Below are 19,732 nucleotides of genomic sequence, written 5' to 3'. Positions count from 1 at the left end.
AATCGTTAATAATCATGGGGATAGATATAATCCATGTTGCAATGACAGAGACTTAAGTCTTAGAAAACATAGTCATATTGACTGATGCTCAGAAGTCTTGAGTCCGATCTCGTGTCTGACATAACTTCCAACAAATATAGATTGGCTTCTTCATCCACTGGAGAAAAACACTTCTGTGATGCTTTTCTGCTCTAAAAGTGGGAGCCCCAATTAATAGTTTTATTCCCATCATTTATTCTTCAGATATTGAGTGCTTATAAGTCTAAGGCACTATGAAAGACATTAAAATGAAACTGACAGGTAGAGCCCCTACCCTCAAGATGTTGACTATCTAAGAGGACAGCAAAAGTTCATAATATTTTAAAGTGGTAAGTTTTGAAAGAAGGATATATATTTAATGTTTACAGTCAGTGTCATAAAGTGGTATTAGGACTACCAAATATATTCATTTATGTGACACATTTGCAGATGGTGACCTTCTGTATGATAATCTTGGTACATTTCCTTAGAAAATTCTGTTTTTCTGAAGTCTGTTTCTCCACGACTTTTGGTTCTTGAGATTTATGCTCCCGTGCAGTCTGGTCCTGAGCTTCATTAGCACCTGATTTACCATGAGTGCAGATGGTTATTGGAAATAAAAAGTCAGCCATTTCCTATGATTAAATCTCTCCTGGGCTGCATCTCTCTCTTAGCTATTTCCTTACTATTGCATATGATTCATTTGCAAGCAGAACAGTGATTATTATATGATTGTTAAATCTAAAGTGGAAAGGAAAGTAGATTATTAGAAAAAGTCTAGTAGCTTATTAATATATATGATGTGCTACAATGAAATGATTTTACTGAAGTATTAGCGAGATGATAGATTTATGGATGATGAGAGAAAATTACTCTATTTTGACGATTGAATGTAACAAAAAGAATTTAGAATTTTTTTTTCTTTCTTTTCTCTATTTGTTTGCCTTTCTTTCGGGGTTGCTTAAATCAGTAATCCCTCAAAATGCTTCTTCATCCTGGTCACTTGCCAGTCTTTGGGCAATAATAATATTGCGAGTCTAGTAGGCAAAGGAAGCGAACTCCAGGATTGTTAGTTAATTGCAGCCTATATTTTTTGAGCTGAGAGAAAAGAAAAACTTTGTTTCCAACAGAAATATTTCACTAGTTTATCTGAGTGGAAATATCGTTACTTTTCACAAGACACTTTTATTTTGTGAAAACAGTAAAAGAGTTTGGAAATCTTTTCACTCTTTCAGAATTTTGCATATTCTCTATATTATACTGAATTAATAAAGTTGATTACCACATGTTACAAAGCCATAAAATATAAAGAAACTCGTTGATTGCCTGGTTATTACTATATTTATTTGCCCTATCATATTCCTCTACTTCAAAGTAAACGTCTAAGTGTTCAGTTGAAAGACAAATACAGCCACAGTCACTAGAACTCTTTTCTTTCACATTCCATTTCCATTATTACATTTATTTAGGTTACCAAGTTTCAACTCTGAAGGCTTGAATATACAAGGATTCTGAATAAAATTTGAATATTGCTTTGGTGATTTTTTTGTTAAGTGCTTTGTTGTCATTTCATAAATGTTCATACAGCCAGTAATTGCATCAAAAGGAAATACACAGACCGCAGAAATATAAATTTGTATACACACTGCTACTAACAGTATCTTCATAAGACACATAAACTGTACAGCCAAATATGTGCCCCTACTATGCTCGTACAATCTCATAGTGAGCTAACTTTGTATCTCTTCTAGGATCTTTGACCTTTTTTCAAGAAGTTTTAGGTACCTGCTTTCTACCACCCCGGGCCTTTGTGCCAGAAATGTGCTGCCCTCCCACTAATTGTAACTTCTCATGAAGTATCTTTGCTTTTCTTTCTTTCTCATATTACCGCAGCAATTTCACAGTAGTTGTGTATTTGAGAATTCCTATCTTCCTCACTACACTGTAGGGCAAGCACTAGAGGCAGAGCTATGGAAAGCTTTACTGGCTTTTGTATATGTTTGTGCTTAGCACATTATGAGATATGTAACATGTTTTTGTGTCTTTTTCCCATTTCTAGTTAGCAGCACACTAAACTCAATGGGTTAAAACAAGAGTAATTATTATTTCTCATACTTCTGTGGGTTGGATAGGCAGCTCTTCAGCTTCGGGAAACCAATGGATAAGCAGGGTTCAGCTCGTATATTAGAGCTTCATCTTCACATCATTTTCTTTCCTGGCTTCTTCTCAACATGGAGTCCATGGCACAGAGCTCCAAGAGGGGGAAGTGGCATTTACAACTTGCACGGTGTTCCTTCTGCCACATTCAGTTGGTCAAAGTAATTCCCTAAGGCTAGTGACCCGCAGATTCAAGGTGGTGGAGAAAGAGATTGACCTCTGGAAGGGAAAAGTGACATAGTCCCACGGCATAGGGGCTTCCATGCAGGACCGGAAAAACTTTGTGGACATTAAATAATACCATTAGTTATTCAATCGTAATCAAATTTGAAGTCCAGGAATTGGCTGATTAAAATGTGTATATTTTGTTATATATTGTTTGGGATCTTATTTTATACATATTCTGTCTAAGAATGGAAAGAGATGGAGAGAGTGGTTTATTAATTCTAAGGGGGTCATAGGCAACTAATCTCACATTTAGATACTTAATGGCTATAAGCAATATGAGAATAGAAACTTTATTTAATCATTGATGACTTTTTAGCAGCTACACAGTACTTGGCACATAAGAGATTTTTAATACAGCTTGTTGAATGAATGACTAAACACAACTAATGGACATTTATTTGGTCTTTTCTTTCATGTTCCTAAAGAAGTTGCTTTTTGTTTTCATCCATCTCAAACGATTGGGTTTCTAAATTTTTAGAGAAATAGTTGAATGGGAAATAGAGTTCTTACTCACATATGTGATTTCGTGAATTTATAATAATTAACTCTGGCAAGATTCAGTGACACTAAAGCATTTTATATAATTATGAATAATCTTATGATAATTTTATGAATATTTGACCATTCACTAAAGAGTGCCTCCAAGAAATTTTCTTTTCATATTGATTGATACAAATGACAATGAGATATTCTCTCTAATCTGTAAATCTGTTCAGACTAGGAAACATCTCTAAATTAGTCATTAACCTAAATGAGTGACTATAAATATCCAATAATATTCAGTAGTAATGATTTCAACACTATATCTGGGTTCACACTGTAGTACTACTTGTGTGGACAAAGTATATCATTTGGCTCGGCCTCGATTGAAGTATGCAAGTGACTTTTTATTAAATTCTGGAAATAGTGGAACATGTGCCTAAGTACTTTAATATAGCAAAACATGGTGATTTTTATTTGTTTATGGTAATGTAAATTGAAAATAGTTTTATCTTATAAAATATTTCCAACTGGATTCATCTTCATTTATTATACGTTTATATGGGTATGATTTCAAATACAAGGAAACAGTATATAGACTAGGCATATTTTTAAAATGAAACAGTAGATGATACGAGAGAGAAAAAGAGGAAAAATGTTTCTTTCACATCTGTCTTAGAATTATCTAACATGTACTGAATATACCACACAATGATTAATCGCCAAACTGTAATGTCTCCTTCTGTCAATTAGTTTATATACGAGTCAGCCTGAATATTTTATATAAATTAGAGCATATTTACTATCAACAAAAACAGATCATGATATTTCAGGGAGTCATCTGGGTCCCTTAAGATATGAATCAGTGACAAAAAATGTAATCTAAATAAGAATGGATTTACTGACTCACATGTTAGACTGTATAATTCTTCAATTTGATTAAAAATACCAATATTTTCAATATAATTCTAGTATCTGATTCCTGTCCATATCTCTTTTATATACAACAATTAATGGTGTTTGTAAAACCACTCCTCTGTACATTGGAAAAGAGAGAGTTATCCCATTCTTCAGTTGTAGTGTGAGCAGAGTTTAAGGTGAACCACATTTTCAAAATGCAAAGTTGTGCTTCTTGTTGCAGAATTGAAAGGGCTTCTAGTGTGTGAAGAAAACCAAAGGTAAAAACACTTAACTAATTTCAGAGAATAGAAACAGTTTTATTAGAAGTATTTTTTACAGCAGTGACACTGTGGCAGTCTTCACAGAATAAAGGTAAGGGAAATAATGTGTGAAGGAGCTAGAGAGGTGTAATTTTTTTTCATTATTTTTGCAAGTTTTACAAAACAGAGCATCTAAAAATTGGTCAAGAGAAACATTAAAATGCACCAAGGTATAATATGTTCTAATGAACAGAATTCCTAATTTAAAATTATTCTGTAATACAGAGGGTAGTCATAGAGGATTTAATTGGCCTTTCAGTGATGGAAAGTAAATGTGTTTTACGAAAATATTTGCATAATATCTTTTTTCTCGTGTTGAACTCCTTATGTTGTATTAGAAACTGCTTCATCTACTGATTCAGATGTCATTCATATTTTAATATGCAAAGCAAATGTCATTAAACAGAGTTACTCAGTTTAATGTGAAGTCCTTCGTGTAGTTCTTAACTGTACAAAGTTATCAATCAATTTATATTCTGGTTAGAAAGAGTTGCCCACAAGGCAGGACAGAAAAAAAAAACAGGAGCTGTGTTTACTTTAAGTTTAGTGAAACTATCTTATTTAATTAACTTCCCTGAAACTAAGTACGTATTTTTTAAGTATCTGTTGAACTATATTAACACTGTGTTCTTATAACTGGTGCTTAAATAATTGACTGGTTTAGAATATTCGGTAAAAGAAAATACGGCAGACAAAAAGGGTGACAGAGACAGAGAGACAGAAAAAGAGAAGAGGAGGAAGGGAAGTCAAATGGTGAATGTCAGAAACAGAGGTGTGGCAGGCAATTCTTTCCCTAACTAGCTCAACACACTCAATTCATATTATCCAGCTGGTTGTCCCTGCTGCCACTACGGCCATTTGGTCTTCCTAGGAGTACTTCCAGCGGGCAATATTGTAAGTGTGTAATTATAGTCCTCATCATCATTTTGGTAAATGCAAAAACATAATTGTATCATGGTCCTCAGAAGTGATCAGGCTCTTACTCATTTGCTCAAGTTTACCAAGTAATAAAATTTATATACCACTTAAAATAGAGGGAAGGAGGTGGTAATTCCTTTCTAGGGATTGGAACACAATTCTTTCATTCAAGACACCATATCCATGGTATCACAATCCACGAAAACCATATTAACTCCCAGACTGCTTGATAATCATGGAATTAGAGCAAGGGAAAAGGGAGGGTTTGAGGAGCTGTGTTAGAGGGAAACCTGACCAATTTCCTTCCTTAAGTAAGTCTTGCAATTCCCTTTTACTGTGCACATGCCTACAGCATCCCGTAAACCTTAACACTTACAATTAATATGAAATAATTAATGTAGTTCCTGACTAGGTATTAGTGTTGCACAAGCAGAGACTTCTTTTGTTCTATGTACAAATGTAATCCCAATGTGTTTGTAGTACCTGTCTCGATGAGGTGTACAGAATATTGAATAATTTCTGTCCCACCAGAGAGAAGAGCAGTCTAGTTTCCCTTGATGTCCAGAGTTATGCATGGAGACCTGCTAATTCTCACATTTGTAGTGCCTTCCTCTTTTTTTGTTTTTAAATACAGTGAAGGCATGTCACGTAGTAGTCACTTCTAGTTATGAATAAAATAATCCATTTAAATAAATTATAACTTCTTTTATAAAGAGGCATACAGAGCTTAATTACATTTTCACCATCCATTTTGGCTTGGCTCAACATATTCCTGTTTATCTTAGTGGGAAATACTATCTCTACCTTAAATATTTCCGCAGATGATCTCAGGCATCATGGTGTATTCATCAATTCACGTTCACTAGGTGACTCTGTTCCTAAGTTATTGGATATATAGGAAGGTAATTTGATATATGGGAAGTTTCTGGATATGGTTGATGGTAAGAAGTATGAATTTACTAGCTGCTTAGTAGCCATTACAGACTTCATTGACTATAATGTAAGCGACAGATGCAAATTAGAGATACTTCAAAAAGGGATGTTTACGAATTTTCCTTACAAGATTGTTTCAATATATACGCATGGAAATAATTCTTAGAAAATTCAGGGGGATAGCAAGTCATGACAAAAGTAAGTGTAGTTATATTGGCATGTCTAGTCAAAATATAAGCACAAGTAATTATGCTGAATAGAAATTATCCACCTTAACTCCTTTCTTTGTTACCACTGAGTTTCAACATCTAGAAAACTTGTATGACAAATAAATCACCTCATTTAGATTTTCTGAATATCTCATTCATAATAATATATGTGAAAATTTTCTTAAAAAGTATAATGAGCAGTGTGTCAGCTGCTGGTAACAGAATACACAAAATAAATAAAAGTTTATTTATAAATCTCCCATGAATAGACATCCAAAGACAGACTGTTTCACGGTTGGTTGATAAGGCAGGGATCTGGGTTAGCATCTAGGTTTCCCATGCCTTTTCCTTCATAGTGGCAAGATGGCCGCTCCATCTCCAATTATAATCTTACATGACAACATGCAAAAACAGGAAAGGAGGGCAGAGCTTTCATTTTGCATGTGTCTCTTTACCAGAGAGGAAAATCTTTCATAAAACCCACAGTATACTCCCATCAGGTCCCATCGGTCAGCTCTAGATTACATTGTTATCTTTAGTTGGCTTTTTCAGGAGAGGGGAATAGAAGTTCTTTTAAAATAGAAACTATGAACAAAGGAGTCATCTAATGGTGACCTATATGACCTATAACATTTCCCTTTTGGCTTAGGGAGAAGTTTCAGGTGATGCTGGCTTCATTAGTACAATTAATGAGAGACAGTAATGGGAAAAAAGCTAGAATTTCTTGAGTTAGGTTATGCGCCTTCCATGTGATGTTAGGAGAATGATTTGCAGCCTCATTGGTTCACCTGTGAAGAGTGTCTTGCTCAATAACAGCAGCGATTGTTGCTATCACAATTTTTGTTTCATCTTCAAACAGTTTCTTAGGGAAGCTTTCATGATTGTGAAATACTTAATAGTAAAGATCTAATTATTATGGGAAGATACTCAATTGTAAGCAATGCCTGGACATCATTATACATTTTATAGTTTAGTTTTACATTTCATATAACTGTTAATTTATCACTGCTCTTGGGACCTTAACCATGTAGATACTTCTTTAGCATGGACTTGGCAATGTGGCATCACTACTGCTTTATACTTTTCCATTCTCACTCTCCTAATTATTTCTAATAAAAGGAGAGAAAACATTTAAGAAAGAAATGGTTGATTCACATTACGTAGAAAGTTCTTATATACAAAAACACTCATACATAACCACATAATTCTTTTTCTTTTATAAAGAGAATTTAAAAAAATAATTGAAAAAATCATACTGAAACTTTTTGATCTTTGGATGCATCCTTTTGTAGGGAAATTCTTTACTCATGTCAGAGCAGTTCAGGTTAAAAATTGTACTTTTAGAATATCCATCTTTTTTTACACACTAAGACAGAACATTGTGTGATTCTGTCTGAAGTTTCTGTAGCTTGTTTCATTGTCTCCTGGGGACTTACCATGCATATCTTATGAATGAGCATTAGATACAAGCACTTTATATGTCATTAAAAGAATTATATCTGTACCTATTGTTTGGAGATATGAAAAATGTTTGCTCTCTTTGGCGTGAATATAAAATATCCCCACTATGGTCATTACAGCTGGGTTTCTTCCTTATGAAATAATATTATCAACATATTCACTTGCTGTGAAAGGATTATAAATTACTAGTTACAAAACAACAACATGGTTTCAGGGTATCAGTAAAATGTGTAGTATTTGACATACAGAATATAGGGTCCCTTCTGCCACTACTACGTTCCTGTGGGTAGTAAGTGACATAAAACTATAGTTTCAATTTCTGTAAGCAAACGTATAACTCTTTGTGCACTTCAGTGTTTAATACTGTGATTTTTATAAACTGGAGTAAGAGTTCCCAATTCATTCCCAAATCTCAAACTTTAAGCAGCCTTTTTCATAACCATTATTCATGTAGTTACCGTTGCCAGTCAAAAGAAAAAATTAATTGCAATCTCATTTGGTTGGGTATAGACGTCATTCTTAACAAATGCCTGCTACTGTATGTAGTCTGTACAGATGACAGTTTGCAGATGTCAAGAGGTGACAGCCTAAGCTACAAGTGTCCCCAGCCTTGCCCCCTTATGTTAACCTATGGTTGCTGCACTGTCAAGGCCCCGCTGCCCTGCCCGCTCTGTTTGCCACCCTCCCCCCCGTAGGAGCTTCTCCTGCCTGGGGCTGCAGCTCTTAGATGCTGCGGGTCTGCCCAGGAATCAGGTCCCACCACGGCATTACCACTTGGCTTGTGTATTTTTACCTCACTAAGTTTGGTAAGAAGCGAGTAACCCTATAACCAGTGTTTAGTGTCATGGCTTTTGATACTGAAAGGATAAATAAAACTGAATTGATTGTATGACATAAATGCACCTCTTGAAACACTTACCCTATTGCTGTGAGCCAAGAGTGCTGCCTGCATCTTTTAACACTGATACTATTAGCCAAGTTCAAAATTCCTGCTGTGTTCCTAGCATGTTCTGTAGAGTTGTGAGACTGAATCTTACCATTAAAGTTAGTGAATTGTTAGAAACATTGTTCTTCGTGAGAAAATGATTTTCAAGCCAGAACTGAAATAACTGTTGAAATACTTTCATAACAGGACAAAAAGTGAAAGAAAGCTAGTGAAAAAAAAAAATGAGATTTTGAAATGAGATTTTCTATCCCTAATGGATAGAAAAACATACTGGTTTTAAATCCTTTCTAACTAAGCTACTTAAGGCATTGTTTTTACTTTCATATTGAAAAGCAATGATCAAAAGAGTTTTATTTTTCTTATCTCATGAGCATGTTATCCATAAAATATAGATAGAATTGCTTAGTTAAGGATGCTTGAAAAGGGGAGTCAAGTGTCTAATAGAAGGCTTTCAGATGTTTGCATATCAAGTAGTAATATCTTAATAATTTTATATATATTTATAATAGAATAAAAAGAAAGACATCTGTGAGAAAAAAAAAAGCTGACCCTTAATTTTAAGAGTAATTTCACTGAATTAACAACTCTCTGTGTTTATGACTTCTGAGCTTTCTACATAAGATAAATGAACCAGTTTGACCCTTCTCTTTATGTTTCAACTTCATTAGAAATGATCTTAATATCTAATTAGTCTCTTTGTTATTCTTTGTGGGAAATGCACTAGCAATTCATGTTCCGTTTGTTTGTTTTATGTTTACTGCATTTACAATACGTAGCAGACAAAAGCCAAATCAAAAAACATGTATACCAGGAAGAAAAAAAATCCAAGGAAGTATATTGAAATTAAATGACCTGTTTGTAAGTTCCGAACTTGTAGAACAAAATATTACCTACATTTATAATGACAAGTATGATTCTTTGCTTGAACAAAATATCTGGTAGTTTACATTTCCCTGAGGATATGTAAAAAAGACAAAGTGGCCGTTGGGAAGAAAATCTTGACAAATGTGAGCTCATTTTAAAAGTTTTTACCTGAACATCTGGTAGCCACGCACGTTAAATATTAAACCAAAACCTGTAGACTTACAATTAAATTCATTGAAATAGGATTTAATATATTAATGAATTAAAATTATGATAATATGGGTCACTTTTTGTAGGACATTTGTCATCATACCTGGAGTCACAAAACCTGTCTAAGAATACAATAAATTTGAGTTTGGTGTGGATGTTTCACAGTGTGTTAAATGTCCAGTTACCTTATTATTCTTAAAGTCCAAAGCTACATGTTTTCTCTGGCAAATTTGAGTTTGAATTATTTGGATCATTTTCTAATGTTAGCCGTAAAAGTAAATAGCATACATGCTTAAATGTGCTTTTTTGCATTTCTACAACCTAAAGACCAGTTTGGTTGAAAAAATAAAATTTAACAGCTTTTAATTTGTCATGTGGAATCTGATTCTATGTGTTTTTTATTACCTCCATATATTTATCTAAGTGAAACATAAAATGGTTGTAATAATGGAGAATTTAAAGCAGCTTTTGCACATGAGCAGTAATGCTAACTAATATGGGGAATAAAGACTGAATGTAAATTCTCAGAGTTTCTTTTTTTGGGGGATGTATTTCCTAAAGTTGGTATATTTTGGTTAGCTGATACAAGCCCTCCATCATCCTAATTAAGCTATGAAGAGTTTTGATAGACAGAATGGGAAAAAAAGTAGGGAGCAACCATTGATAAAGAATATAAGCAGTCTCATGTATGTATATGTGTGTGTGTGTATGTGTGTACATCTATATATATTTAATTTTCAAACTACCATGCAATATACATTAGATCCCAGAACCTGTCATAATATAAACACACATCCTTCTTTGCTGGAGTAATGTTCTGGTATTTCTACATGTATATCCAGAAATAATAACCTTGGTATGACAGAAATCTATATAATCTAATATCATGAGTTCCTAATGATACTACTTAATTTACGCCCCTTATATTGAGCCTCTTTTCTCCCTTTCCCTTGCCACTCGGTTTAGCCCTTCATTTAGATTTCATTTGTACTATTCCAATAGCCACATTTCTGTTCACATGACTAGCATTTCAACATTTAGCCCCCTTATTCATTTCGGCTAAACTTACTGCTCATAAACCAGAGCTGGCCATGTCACTCAACTGGTAATAAGGGTCTGTCAGCATCCTATTAATCTAGAATGTCAACTCCAAACCTCCTAGCTTGACATATATGTTCTGAAACAGACCTTTGTTAGCCCCTACTCTGTATTCTCTTAAGTCATTCTGCATACCTAAACTGCCCAGAACTTGTTTTCTTCCTTGTTTGCCACCTTCTACTGACCTATTAAAGTGTCGCCTTATCTTCTGAAGCTCTCTGGCCTCTTCCAGGAATAAGCGGTTGACTCACTGAAATGTTTCCCCATAACATTTTGTTCATATATTATATAAAGAATTAAATTTTTAATCATTTCATATGTCCATAATCTTACAACATTCTGCGCTCCTTGGAAACAAAGCATTGTGTTCATATTTATATATTTACAACTAACACAATAGCATATGGAAGTTAATGTCCTTACTGAATATTTGTTGAATGAATGGATGGATGAATAAATGAGTCCAAGAAGGTCTGGGTAAAATGCTAACACAAGTGTTATTAGAAAACTTGCTGAACATAGAGAGTTCCAAAACGTCATAAAACATCTACTTGTTATTATCCTAAGATTGTCTTGAAACTACTGCATAAAATCATTATTTCCCTCTCAGTTTATTGAATGCCATGTTTCATCAGAATGATGAATCAATAGGAAAATATTTTTAATTTGTGTAACTTCAGCCAGTGTGTAAATTTGTAAACTTACATATATTGAATGAAGTAGATATTTACATTAATTTAATATAAATTTGCCTGTAGGCTCAGGCCCACAGATTTTGGTGTTAAACCTATTCTATCTAATTAGCTATCATCTCTTTCTAACTACTCACATATATGAAGTCAGGCCATAACTCGAGGAAAATATTCTCCAAAAAAGAGTAAGGATTCATGGTACTAGAATCCTAGGCATAGAACACTTTCAGATTACTGGCCTGAATATGGTGATTGATACAACAAGAGCTAGTGAAAAATTTGTAAGTAAATAAGTCCTTGTATGAGGCCATTATTGGACATGTCTAGATAGATGAAATTAGTTTTATAATTCCTAATTTCATATTAGAGAACTCTATTCAACACACTGTAATAATAAACGTGTATTAGGCTCCATGTAATTTTCCGTAACTGATCATAGGGCTGAATTAAGTAAGGTTCTTGCCAAATGTATTTTTAATTGTTGAAATGTTTTACCTTCTAATGTGAAAAGCACATATAAATATTTATAAGCCAAAAAGAATAATTTGTTATGAGAGATATATTTGAATATGGCAAAAATTTTTGTTTTGCCTTTATGTGCAAAAATGTATCTTATTTTACCTGCTTTTCTTCTAATTGAGGGCATAATACCTTGTTAAAATACGTGTAATTAAAAATTGCGGGTTTTTTTTCATGAGAATGAACTTTTAAATTCAATATTGGGTAATACATTACCTAATGTAATTAAGTTACATTAAATGATCATAAATTTATTTACCTGGCACAAAGAAAGACAGGGTTACTGGATCATGGGAGAAAATAAATTTTGAGCATCTTCCAGATTATATACTAATATATTTTAAACTATATTTTTTGCAACTTTTATTATACTGATAAAATACTACTACTTCTTTTGTTCTTCCATATGGTATCATAGTTTTTCACTACTATTCACAGAAAAGAGGCTACTGTCTGAAAAAAATAATGGCTATCCCAAAGTTACTAAATTTTATCTTTATGGATAACCACTATTTTTTTCTTTTCAATATGCTATTCAATCATGTCAATCTCTGATGAATACCTAGCCATCTAGAAAATATTTAGCATTGTTAGCTTAGTCTCATTTTTCTCATAAAAGCTCCAATTGTTTTTTTTTTTCCCTTTATGATTATAGAGTTGCTGGTCTAAATCAAGTTGTCTCTGAACAAGCTAAGAATTATAAGCGCTAAAATCATATTTTAAAACCTGAGCAACCAATATATATAAAAGTCAAAGATATACTTGTATCTATCAGATCAACATATTCTTCTAATTCCCTCAGAGGCAATCATATAATTGACACCAACATTTAAGCTTTGAAAATTATGTGACCATCTATTATATTATAGATGGTATATGTCCTCAAAACCTTTTTTATGACTTATAATACAAGAAAGGACTGCTCAATTAAAAAAAATCCCTTCTGTTATTGATAATTGCCTAAGCTGCTTCTTCCTTTCCTTTTTCAGAATGAAGAACAAATTTTGGTATTTTGAGTTTGGCACATCTGAAACTTTCTCAGCCACCTGCAAGAAGCTACATGAATCTGTAGAAATAGAAGTAAGAAACATGAATTATATTTATAATACAATGAATGGCTTGAGTTTGGTTATTAATGTTTGTGACAGTCCATGTGAGGAGTTATACTTTGAGCAATCCATATAACTTTAACCCACAATCCTAAAATTTCATTTCTGTCACTCATTGCGATTCCAACACTATCTGAATTATTAGTATCACGTTAAGTTTTGAGTATGAGTTGTTTTAATACACTATAAAAGGATGAGAGGTGGGGACACAACTTTAGAAATCAATGGAGAAGTTGCTAGGCATAGTGTGGTTAGAAAAATGTAAAATGAAGGAAAGTACTTGAAAAGAAAGGAAAAAAGTTGCAAGATACATTAAAGAATACTTTATTTCAGGTCTCAATATCTTACAATCTTTAAAACACAGTTAACTAAAATTGTACTTGATTTTGTGAATAAGACTTAAAATATATACTTTTCCATTCCATTCCCATTCATTAACTAGATTTTTCTCAGTTCCCGAGGTTGCCATTTCCCCATTACATTTATAGGAAGCGGAAAAACCAAAAAAGAGAGCAAAGATAGCAAGAAAGACAAACTTTGAAAAGATTTGGAGGCAAATAGTCCTCCAAAAGAATATAGCTACTGGTGGGACTAAATTTTTGGAGATGGGTTATAATATACAATGACTTAGTTTTGTTGAGAAATTTAGGGGGTTAAGAGAAAGGAAAAGTTATATTTTGTTGAGTGGTAAAGACAAACCAAAGGAAACATAATTATGAAACAAGAACATCTAATGACTAGCTGATATGAATTGTGAAATATTGGCTTTAGCACTTTTATTTAAAAATGAATGTATAACTTACCTACTAAGACCTAATCATTAGTGGTATATATTCAGGTAATGAGTTTGATAAACAAAATTAGTTATGGACTCATTGGATCATAATGGCCTGCCTGAGTTCTTCATTATTCTAGCTTTCTCGTTTACTGTTAATGATTGTGACAGCAAAAGTGGTCCTATTTCAGAATGTAACCTTTTGGGGTTTTTTGGGCGGATAAATTCAAGTATTAGAAGTAAAATTGGTGATCATGGAATGGAAAATACCCTCCGTGACCGAATCAGATCATAACCCTGAAAAAGAATATAATCCCAAAAGATGAAGGATTTGGGTTCGACATGGGCTTTCTGTAATTACTGTTCATCAAGATTTATATATGTATATATTTCATATACATGTGTAGAGAGTGATATATTTAGATAGTTATATAATATATACATATACATATATATTTATAAAAAATAAAAATCAATATTTCTTACCTTTAAAATCATTATTTTAAGAAATTCTCAATAAGTGGATTTTGAGCATTGTTTACCCTCAGAAACCTATGCTCAAAGAAAATCCATAGAAGGCAAAAATGAAAAAAATAAAAGTATGACTTCTGGTTGAACTTAGGGTGAATACTCTGAAGCCTCTTGCACTTCTCCTTGCTTATCCTACCACTGAACACTGACTGAAAAAATGTTGAACTAGGAGAGAGAATTCATGGATAGGAAAACTCAGTATTGTCAGGATGTCAGTTCTCCCACCTTGATCAATTGGTTCACTACAATCACAGTCAAAATCCCAGCAGATTTGTGGGTGAGTGAGTACTAACAAATGATTATAAAGTTCCTATGGGGAGTCAAAGAGCCAGGATGTCCAACACAATATTGCAGGAGAAGAATAAGCTGGAGGACTGACACTACCTGACTTCACGGCTTACTATAAAGCTACAGTAATCAAGACAGTGTCGTACTGATGAAAGAACAGGCAAACAGATCAATGGAATAGAATAGAGGGCCTAGAAATAGACCCACCCCATAAATATACTCAAGCTTCTTTGACAAAGGAAGAAAGCCAATGCAATGCAGCAAAGGAAGTGTTGTTGTTTTTTTTTTTTTTACTAATGGTGCTAGAATAACTGGATGTCCACTAACAAACAAAAAAACATCTAAAAGAAATGAATTCACTCTTAACAAAAGTGAACTCAAAATGTGTCAAGAACCTAAATGTAAAACATGCAACTATAAAACTTCTAGAAGATAACATAGGAGGAAATCTAGATGGCCTTGAGTTTGGTGATGCCTTTTAGATACAACACCAAAGGCGCACAAACAGTGGAAGAAATAATTGATAAGCTGAACTTCACTGAATTAAAAACTTCTTCTCTGTGAAAGACATTGTCAAAAGAATGAGAAAATAAGCCACAGACAGAAAATAATTGCAGAAGATTATCTGATAAGAGACTGTTAACTCAAAATATACAGACTCTTAAAACTTAATAAGGAAATAAACCACTCCACTGAAAACAATGGGCCAAAGACTTTCACAGATACCTCACCAAAAAAAGACATACAGGTGGCAAATCACCATATGAGATGATGCTCCATATCACATCATCAGAGAAATTTAAATTAAAACATTAATGAGATACAGCACTACACCAAAACACCAAATGCTTGTGAAGATGTACAGCAGTAGGAACTCTCATTTATTGCTTGTGGGAATGCAAAATGGTACAGCCACTTTGAAAGACAGTTTGGTGGTTTGTTACAAAACTAAACATATTCTTACCATATGATCCAGCAATCATCTTCCTTGGTTTTTACCTAAAGGAGCTGGAAAGTTATATCAACACAAAACATGCACATGGTTTGTTTACAAGTTTAATAATTGCAAAACTTGGAAGAAAACAAGAGGTCCTTCAGTAGGTGAATGGATAAAAGACTATGGTACATCCAAACAATGGAATATTATTTAGTGCTAAAAAGAAATTAGCTATCAAGCCTTCAAAACACATGGAGGAAACTGAAATGTGTTTTCCTAAGTGAAAGAAGACATCTGAAAAAGCTGCATACTGTATGATGCCAACATATTACCTTCTGGAAAAGTAAAACTGTAAGACAGTAAAAAGATCAATGGTTTTCAGGGGTTGTGGGGAGAAGGAGAGATGAACAGGCAGAGCAAAGAGAGGATGTTAGGGCAGTTATAATACTCTGTAAAATATAATGATTGGTAGAAAACTTCCTTGGTTTGTTCAAACCCAAGGAATGAACAATTGGAGTGAACCCTAATGCATACTATGGACTTTAGATGATTGTGATGTGTCAATGTAGGTTCATCAGTTGTAAACAAATTTACCACTCAATCCAAGACGCTGATAAATGGTGATGCTGTGCCTGTCTGTTAGATAGATGGGAAATCTCTGTACGACCCCTGAATTCTGTGGTGAACCTTAAGCTGCATGAGAGAAACAGAGAAAACGTGAGTGGGGAAGGGGCAGATAGAGGGAGACAATTCTAAACAGGCTCCCACACTGTCAGCGAGGAGCCCGATGCGGGACTCAAACGCACAAAACTGTGAGATCATGACGTGAGCCGAGATCGAGAGTTAGACGCTTACCAACTCCAGGCAACACCCCCCCCAAAAATAAAGTCTTAATTTAATAACATGTTGATCTAGAATATAATATTATATGTCAAAAAGGTAAAAAAAAAAAAAAGAGAGAGCGAGATTTAGAAAACATAACAAAGGCATTCATTTGAATGAAAATGAAAATAAAGCACATTTTAGAAAAAAAAAAGTTTTAATGATAAAATTGTATGGTTTGTTTCACACAGCTTTATATTCTACAGAAAATTGATTTAGAATGCCCCCCCCCCACCCAAGAAATATGGGCACCTAGAATAAGTTATTCTTCCTGGTGTCTTACTTTTACAAGCCCTCCAAATCTGGCTTCCTAGCTCTGCATTTACCGGCTTATTTTGGGTCACATTGTAATAGCATATATAAATCAGAACCAGCGCCATGCCCTCACCACTTTCTTGTTGCATATCCTGAATACTGTATAATGTTATGTATTTATCTCAGTTCTAAAACTTGAGGGGTGTGTGTGTGTGTTTGTGTGTATAGATGGTAATGCAAAACCGGCTTTTCTACTCACTTTTTAATGAATCCAGTCTATCATAGTAGCAAAATATGCCTTTCTACCCTCAAGGTTACTTTATAATTTAATATAACAAAAAACGTTAATTTGGAAATTGGATTCTGTTTGCTGTTGCTCCCTACTTGGCCTAAAATTGTACCAACATGATTTGAAAATACATAACTAAAGATAAAATACAAGAGTACCTCAAGTAGATTACGCTTTATCAGCAGCTTCTTCAAAACAAACTATTTGCTCTGTGACACTTTATTTCACTTTTCTTTTCTTAGAGGAAACTTTTTCCAAAAGGGATGAATATTTGGAAAAATATGAATACCATGGTATAATAGTTGATAATAATAGCTAATTTTTATCTCTTATTAACTATACCGTCTTCTTGGTGCTAAGCAGTGTGTATACATTATCTGATTTAAGTCTTTTTCAATCAATGAGAGAGGTTCCCATATATTTCCACTACAGAGATGAGCAAATGAGCATGTTATTTATAATTTAAGAGAAACAAGAATTGTGTTGCTGAAAAAATGTGTAAATCTAAGGAAATAAATAAATTGGAAATGATATATATAATAGGAAAATATATATGATATATATATAACGTGTAATATATATATAGCATGCAGGCATATATATGACGTGAAAGAGAGATGAACAAAGGTGAAATTTTTAATTTAAAAAATTTAAGTTATTCTCTTTGTTACAAAAGATAAATAATACAATGAAAAGTCTTAAATTAGAAGATATGTTAAAAGCAAAGTTTGTGTGTAAACTATTTGGGGCATAGATGTGCACCTAAGAGTCATAGGTCAACATCTGGAAATGAAGCTCTAAAGTTGGTGGACTTTTAATTTGTTCCATGTACCAGGCAACATTCATGAGAAAATAGAATAGTCCATTTTCCAAAGTTTTTCAGTCTTTGGTTAATTTCTGAGACTAAGAAAGATGGTATGTTTTGAGGGTTAGAATTTCCATTCCAAAGCACTAAGATTTGTTTAGTGATTAAGTACTTCTATAAAAACCAAAATGATCTCTAGGATTAACAAAGGGCAAGAAGCCTCAGGGACACAAAATAAATTCAGAAGGATTCTACAGTGAAGATTCTTCCTACCCAGTAATCTGCAAAACACTGAGCTTTTAAAGACAATGGGGCAAACTTTTATAGCTCAGTCTCTGTCCCATCTGTATCTCAATTACCTTGGATACTCCTTCAACACATATTTAGAGCACCTTAGCTGGGTCTCAGCCATACCAAACCACAGTCTTGGGGCGGGGAAATAAAATTTGTGGATGGACATTTTTTAACAACTTTATTGAGGTATGTTTGACATACCAAAAACTGTACATACTTAATATATACAACTTGATGAGTTTGGGGATAAATGTGTACCCATGAATCCATCACCAAAATCAATGCCATCAGCATATCCATCACCTTCCCTCTTTGTGAAGTGTGTGTGTGTGTGTGTGTGTGTGTGTGTGTGTGTCAGAGAGAGAGAGAGGAGAGAGAGAGAGAGAGAGAGAGAGAGACTTACAAGATCTATCCTCTCTTCTAAAGCTTTCTGGGTGATTTTTTTTTTTTTTTTTTTTTTTTGCTAATGAAATTCTAAAAGCAGTAAGGAAGGAGACTATAAAAGTGTGGACCTCAACAAATGTCACTAAAAACAAAAGTTGGGACTCATTAAATCCAAAACATAAACAACTTCTTATTCCAGAAGAGAGTAAGAAATGTGGTAGGGGTGGGGCATAGTGTTATTTTATTAAGATAAAACATCATAATTTTTCTTAGGAGAATGAAGAAGAAATGATACAAGTAAAAACAGAGTGAATGACCAAGACATGAATGAGTATTCTCTTCTGTTTAGCAGAAGTTATTTTTAATGAGATAACTTCTGGTAAGAATTCTAATATCCCAGCAATAATTTTTAGCCTTCGCAGTATCAAAAAAGAAAAATATGTAAAACTCAACTGATTTTCTGCTGATACTTATGGCTAATGCTGGATATCTTGAGCCAGAGATATTATCATCAACATGTTTAGCAACTGGGTGTGTGCATGCGTGGTACAGGCCTCAAATTTTCCTGTATTCGGGGTTTGCCTCCATCTTTCTCTTGCTTGCCTACCAGCTCCCATTCTTCTCTGAAAGTCATCTTGCGATTATCCACAATCAAGACTTCTATCACTACCACTGGACTGCCAGCTAATACTAAAATCACTTAAAGGCATGCCCTGGGCCCCTATACCACACTGTCCTTTTGTAGATAGAAGTCGTAAAAATGCATTTCAAAAAACAATGAGCATACCCACGGGAAAATATAGAGTACCCCAGCCTTCAAACATCAGGAGAGATGCTGTTAGGCCATTTATGTGTACAGGAGTGTTTTATTTTTTAATTTTTTAAAATTTTATTTTAAAAAATTTTTAGTGTTTTTTTTTTTTTTATGTCTGAGAGACACAGAGAGACATGGCACGAGAGGGAGAGGGAGACACAGAATCCGAAGCAGACTCCATGGGACTCGAACTCACGAACAGTGAGATCATGACCTGAGCCAAAGTTGGATGCTGAACCAATTGAGCCACCCAGGCACCCCTGTACTGGTGTGTTTTAAATTAGTGGATTTGCTGTGTTGTTCTCTGCAAATACATACATAATTTGGTGTTACGAAATCCATATGAATTTGAAGAAACCTCTTCTAAAAGTACACGTAAGCTATTTTACTCCAGGCTACTTTATATAATGAACAAA

General features: G+C 33.8%; 1 protein-coding gene across 1 annotated transcript in view; it reads left to right on the top strand.

The window, feature by feature from the left end:
• The window catches only part of DGKB (diacylglycerol kinase beta), a 715,928-nt gene that overhangs the window by 512,189 nt on the left and 184,007 nt on the right, over positions 1–19,732 (top strand). The window contains 1 exon segment of the mRNA XM_032592421.1: positions 12,943–13,033. Coding sequence (XP_032448312.1) covers positions 12,943–13,033 — 91 coding nt within the window.

The sequence above is a fragment of the Lynx canadensis genome, chromosome A2 (genome assembly GCF_007474595.2).
Source record: "Lynx canadensis isolate LIC74 chromosome A2, mLynCan4.pri.v2, whole genome shotgun sequence".
Classification (NCBI taxonomy): domain Eukaryota; kingdom Metazoa; phylum Chordata; class Mammalia; order Carnivora; family Felidae; genus Lynx; species Lynx canadensis.
This window is presented reverse-complemented; position numbering and strand designations above follow the sequence as displayed.